Below are 6,682 nucleotides of genomic sequence, written 5' to 3'. Positions count from 1 at the left end.
AACGCGTAACTCACATATATACATAGCCCCAAAGTATGATTGCCTAAAGCCGTACATTACGTACCTAGCTCTTCAGTAGCATCTGTAGGGATTCGGTTGAGCAGATTTTATGACTTCATTTCCGTTTGAAAATTCCGACACTCATTGGCAGCATGCATATGCATAGCTACACATATGCATAATACATAGCTACATAAGGTTTCAAAACAATCCTTCATGAAACTACTACTGTACCTTTTCATTACTGGAGATTTTGTCCATGAAAATCCAATGAAAAAGAATTAATGTTCAACCTGTGAAAAGCTTCATTGGGTGGCCCCAATGAAATTTTATATATTTTCATAACATTTTCATACGGCAACTTAATGAAAACCCAATGAAAAATTACCCGTGACAGAAAACTGCTTTTCATGGAAATTTCATTGGTTTTCATTAATAGTTTGCAATTGCATTATGTTATGAAAATAAAATTTCATTGGGGCCGCCTATTTTTCATTGGATTTTCATGGACCAAATGTCCAGTAGTGTTTACAGACTGGAAATCTTTGTCTCCTTGACATCAACAAGAGCCTACACAAATGCTCTCAATCTACCAAGCTAAAACATACAGTTCTATGGTTCATCCTTTTCTAGAATACGTACTGTTCCACAGTGTGGGATCCACATCTACTTAAATATATTAGCTAATGAAATAGAAAAGGTACAGAGAAGAGCTGCAAGATGGACAATGTCGAATTATATAACTGGTCAAGCTCTTTCACTTCTATATATATACTGGAACTACTTCAATGTTTAGTTGCTCCCTTGTAATCTTAACTTATAATTGGGTGCTGATAGCTCTTATCAGCACACCAGCTGCTGTATTTTATAGTCTAGTTTAGTTTTATACCAACCCCAGTTTGTATCCATGTCTTTCAGCAGCAAAATCACAATAATAATAATAATGGCCCATGCTACTTTAACCACCCATAGACACATATGAAGGCTACACATGTTCTACAAATCTATTTACTATCTTACAGCAGCAGTACAGTTACCACCTTACTTCACCAGAACCCAACAATCTTCCTGTCAGTACCACCCTCTACATTTCATTATACCTATTACCAATTGTGATTATTACAAATATAACTTTTCTCAAGAACAATCCAAGATTGAATCATTTACCTAGTGACTTGATTGAAAGTAACTAGGTAAATTACCCCTGTTTAAATCCAAGTTGCAAGCAATAATTAACTCTACTCTTGATTGACTTTTTAATAGCAAATATCACTGCAGATATATGATTGTAATGTATTCTTTTGGGCTGGTCCCCTGGATGTATCAGACACTGTCTGTCTGTTCTGTAAATTATAATAAATAAACAAGTTATGTAGCTTGCAATTGTTCCATGAAACTAAGTTTACTTGCGTGTAGCTCTAGCTGTCCAAGATTGATCATGATTATAATATCAAGAGGCTGAATTTCATGGCTAGCTATAAATATGTAGCCAGAACTGTTCAGGTTTAGAGTACAGAGAAGTCTTTTGTCTTCAGCATCACGTTATGTTGTTTCAACTAATTCCACTTTGTTGATCAATCAACTGTATAGCTACCAATGTTGATTAACCACAATACTACAGAAGTGAAATTGCTTACCAATTGCAGGATATGCATCATGTAGCTATAGTAGGTAATTTGCTACAAGTGTACACAATGAAATAAAGAGTGTGGAATAAGATCTATAGCTTTACTATAGTTTGCTAATAGCTAATTCACACAAATAAAATTCCAGCTGCTTGATTTCACACAAATAAAATTCCAGTTGCTTGATTTTAATAGCAGCATTTAAATTAGTCTGTACCTATAAACATCAGCAAAGCTACGTGTGGTCATAAAACAAGCTTGATTCAGTGCCAATCAATGGATCAATTATCAGTTAGTAACTAGTAGAATTGAAAGCATGTACACATGCCCCTCAATTCTCATAAGGATACTATAATATATAGCTAGAGACACAAACTATATATGTCACAAATTCTGAACATCTAATCAATTATGAATTGTGTACAAATGATACTAAGTGGGTGAGTGGGTGTAGCTACATGTGTATTTTATACAACAGAGTTGTTTAGTTGAATGAATTTTATAACAACATCTATAGATCTGATTCATACGACTCTAAATGTGTTGTAATTTCTCTAGATGATGTTGTAGCAGCCTCTGCATCGCCTGGTAAATTTCCTATTGGGAATAAGCATGACATCATTGCAACATTTAGATGTACTAACCTGAAGGATAATATTCTGGTAAATCTATAACTTCTGCAGATGTTCCTTCCACTTTGATTCCAATAGTGATGATTCCATTTGTTCCATGCACTATGTTATCATCATTGATGGTTCCATCTGTATGTATTGTGTTGTCATTAGTGATGGTTCCATTTGTTTCATGCACTATGTTGTCATCAGAAATGGCTCCATTAGTTTCATGCACTGTGTCAGTGATGGTTTCATTTGCTTCATGTACTATGTCATCATCTGATGCTACATTTGGTTTGCTAGTATCATCTATGTTAGCCTCGTTTATGCTATTACAATCCAATTCCACTTTCACATCATATGTATCTATGCTATTGTCCACACTTCTGGTGTCGCATATACTGCTCTCGTCTAATTTAGTGACTGTCTTCAACTCCAGTGTTGTAGATTGATCAGTAGAAACAGCTGTAATGTAACACAAGTCAACAATAGCTACTAACTATTATGTGTAGTACACATACTATCTCTACTTCTCTTCTTGACAACATTTCTGGAAGCACTGGAGCTTCGCTGACTCTATAACAGAACAGCATGTTGAAAAGTTGTTATGACAACACTGTAATACTATAACAGCTCAATTCTAACAAGTGATGAAATGTAATTGGTATGATTTTGTGAAAGCATTAAAGTGCACATTTCACCCACACACACACACTTGATTCTTGAAATATGACACCCTGAATTTACAACTTCAGTTAATAACTGTGCCCACTATAAAATCTACATAGGCAACGTAGCAATTTAAAGTGCAGTAAAAACTGATTATGAGCTGATGAGCTCATGTTTTATGTGTTTATCATGTGTAGGTGCTACATATGCATAAACAAACTCAAGAATCCTAATGAAATCACTTCTTCCTTGACTAAATGGTTTATTTTGAATTTTAGTCCAAATGCATATAAGGTTATGACATGTGACTGGATTAGGCAATACTTGGCTTCAGTATAATTTCAGTTAGTCTGATTCTGTACATGTAGAGCTGCAATTTCTTTATGATAAATGACCATCCTGTGACCAGTAGTGTAAGCCATTTTGAGGAGAAATTAATTAAATCATACACATGTTTGGGTATGGTTTATGTCATCCAAGTATGTGTGTGGTAGTTAATCACTTTAGCATAATGTCTAGTACACACATGTAGATCAAGGCAACTATAAATGTGATTAGTTCACCCCCAAGCTATCATGACTTATTAGGATGGCTTACAGAAAACTTATTAGGATGGCTTACAAAAACAACTCCCACTTACCACACCCAATCACCATCAGTAGATGGGGATTGATGTTGTTGTCTGTTGTTGATAAACTGTTGTAAAACTATACTGTCTTTAAATAAGAACGTATAAAGAACTATAATGCAATAAAAAATTATTAATTTAAAAATGAAGTAGGGTTCCAGCGATAAAAAACAGTGAAATGATGGTAGCTATGAGGGAAAATCTCTAGCTACTTAGCTTTGTAGCAATGTGGGAAAATCCCTACTTTAGCATTACTCCTACAATGCCAAGTAGGGATTTTCCCACATTGCTAGAATGCCAAGTAGCTAGGAATTTCCCTCATAGCTACCATCATCTCTTGTTTCACTGCTTTTTATCACTGGAACTCTTTAATTTTTTTTTATTGCACTAGTTTGTTATGTTAAATTTTAGTTAGAGCATAGCTATGAAATACACGTGTGGCTGTGACTGCTGTATTAGAGTATCTTGATCTTGCCACTCAGCTAAGCAGTAGATCAAGCCAATGGGGGTGGCACCAGCGTTGAAACCGGGTCGAGTCATCCGGGTCAACCGGGTCACATTTTCTCCGGGTCATCCGGGTCCGACCCGGTTTACAAATTATCCGGGTCTGACCCGGATTGGATCATGTGAGAAACGAAATTGTTCGTTTGACGACGTGGAAACTTACAAACGCTATCGTGTACACTGCGGCTCTTTCGTGAGCCACGCCCACTTATCATGTTACCAACATATGCTCAGCCATGCCCATTTATTAGTAAGTGCAGTATGTAGCACGAAGCTGAGGGTATCTATGTGAGGGGTAGCTATTGTCAGTAGGTGATGACTTTTTTTTTTTTTTTTCTGGTCTTCAACCTACACTAGGCTGAAGTTGCAATATTTACTCAACACGAATCGAACGCTCAAAACGTAGTCTCGTTCACTCGAGACTAGCCGAAACATAGCTCTTATCACACGCCTCGGCTTTAAGTAATCCGGGTCAATCCGGGTCACATCCGGGTCAGTGGGTCATCCGGGTCAGCAGTAGTGACCCGGTTTCAACGTTGGGTGGCACAACACCTCGTTTTCCTACAGAGCTAGACCATTGTTGTAGCACGTTCAGATCGTTGAAGGATCGTGGCAATTGTTTTAGAAGTGCAGCTTAGCTACTACAGTCCATTAAGCGCCTCAAATGGTTTTGTGGTGTCTAAATATGCTCCTTCAAGGAAAGTATCAATAGGGAAAATTAACGCCTTGGTATAGTTTCCATGAAGAAGAAGATGACCATTTAAGTGAAGATAAAAGGAATGGCAAAGTGCAGAAGGCAGACATTCTTTGGAACTACAAAAGGCAGTAATTTTGTTGCTGTGGCATAAAATGGTGGCTGTGCACTGCTTCATTTGGTTTCTAGCAGTCAGGTGGGCAGACAGGCGGGCGGGCAGGCGGGCGGGCGGGCGGGCAGGCAGGCAGGCAGGCAGGCAGGCAGATAGGCAGGCAGATGAAATTTGAATTATGGCAATTTAAAAAACAATTCAATACCCGATGTCTGTGTTTTCTAATGCTGTAATTGATGCTGAATGGAGTAAGAATATTCTGTAAAGATGATTTTCACTATGTATGCATGATATTTCCATTATGACTTTTCGACATGGCTTTTTCAGTGGCACATGTCACTTTACAGGGGGGAACCCTACTAAACAGTACAACTATTTATACCATCATTGCCATGTACATTTCCATCATTATGTACCACACAGGTCTTGTAACAGAAAGCTTTAGTTCAAAATCTAATGCGGAAAACTGTGATACAAAAGTTTGTGATACACATATTTACAAATGTACAACACACACACAAGTACATACGCACACATGCACATACTATACAGAAATCCACAATACAGCAGTACAAACTCAGGGAAGCACACAGGCTTACTGAAGGTATAAATGAGCTATATTTATCATCTCGGTAACAAGTAACCTTTCGCCAAATCTAAAAATATAAATCAATTTATATTTTCTAAATGTACATCTTAATTACCTTTTCGTTTCTAATGACATGAAAGATAAAAATAAACAATCCCTGCAAAACAAGTAAGTCTTGTTAGTACATCAAACAAGTTTCACTGGATACCTGTAGGGAATTCAGCACTGCAAATATCCATGCAAATGCACTAGTTTCTTGGTTAACAGCCAGAATACCAAATACCCAGGTGATACCCAGTAGAGGTAGCAGTATAACAGTAGCTTTTAGCAGGGCTCTGTATCAAAAATTTGTATCACATACTTAGACAATGCAAACTATAAATCATTATAACTATATATATACCCCAAACGCAGTGTTCCTTGGCAGGAAAGTTTGTAAAGAGCATAAAATTCTAACATACCATACGTTATCCAGTTAATGCTGTTCTCAATTTCAAGGATTTATCTCTACTTGTGTAACTACTTTACTATAGTGTGTTTGCATTCACCTGAGCCCTTGTTTCTTAAATGAGCCAACTGCCCAAATATTTGCTAACACTGTGAAGCCATTTAAATACTGTAATTGTTATCAAAAATGTGCTTTGATACAGACAAGAACAGGTGAATTATGAGGCGTTAAAATTATCTCATACAGTTAGTATGGATGATTCAGGTGTGCAAACATGTTTACAGCATGAACACATGCTTGCTCCTGTATAAAAAGTAGTCACCTCTTTGATAGGACACTGTTTTTGGTGGATGCTCAGGTGAACATGAACCAACTACACCTGTACTCCCATAGTGCAGAATTTATAGTTGATTCTGCTGTGATACACTAGTATTATAGGTATACATCTATGAGTTTGTGGTAGTTTCTTTAGTTCATTGGTAGTCTGTATGGCATAAAACTGGCCAAAGAAAACACAGAGTTCTTTAACTAGAAGTCTGACCACTTTAGACTATACAAGGATGCCAAAGGAATATTCCTAATTTATGTGAAACCTAGATTGTACCCACTCCCACATAAGTCATGTATGTGCATAACGTGGGAATGAAACTTAAGATACATTCATAGCAGATTTGTTATACAGCTTACTGGGCAATTTCTCTATGAGAATGTTGTTCTGCAGTCATTTTCTGTGTTTTACTGCTGTACAACGAGTAGAGTGCCAGTAGCAAGAAAACTACATTTGCCTACATAGCCACAT

At 37.0% G+C, this 6,682-nt stretch overlaps 1 protein-coding gene across 1 annotated transcript in view; it reads right to left on the bottom strand.

Annotated features, from left to right (window-relative positions):
* Nucleotides 1-2,005: 2,005 nt before the first annotated feature.
* Nucleotides 2,006-6,682, bottom strand: part of LOC136259965 (uncharacterized) — a 54,687-nt gene continuing 50,010 nt past the window's right edge. Inside the window, exons 66-72 of the mRNA XM_066053546.1 lie at nucleotides 6,571-6,668; nucleotides 5,644-5,770; nucleotides 5,551-5,592; nucleotides 5,446-5,502; nucleotides 2,761-2,815; nucleotides 2,270-2,704; nucleotides 2,006-2,222 (exon numbers count right to left, since the gene is read on the bottom strand). Of these exons, the coding sequence (XP_065909618.1) occupies nucleotides 2,137-2,222; nucleotides 2,270-2,704; nucleotides 2,761-2,815; nucleotides 5,446-5,502; nucleotides 5,551-5,592; nucleotides 5,644-5,770; nucleotides 6,571-6,668 (900 nt within the window). The 3' untranslated portion in view covers nucleotides 2,006-2,136. The remainder of the gene's footprint in view (nucleotides 2,223-2,269; nucleotides 2,705-2,760; nucleotides 2,816-5,445; nucleotides 5,503-5,550; nucleotides 5,593-5,643; nucleotides 5,771-6,570; nucleotides 6,669-6,682) is intronic.

Source organism: Dysidea avara, chromosome 7 (assembly GCF_963678975.1).
Source record: "Dysidea avara chromosome 7, odDysAvar1.4, whole genome shotgun sequence".
NCBI classification, from domain to species: Eukaryota; Metazoa; Porifera; class Demospongiae; order Dictyoceratida; family Dysideidae; genus Dysidea; species Dysidea avara.
This window is presented reverse-complemented; position numbering and strand designations above follow the sequence as displayed.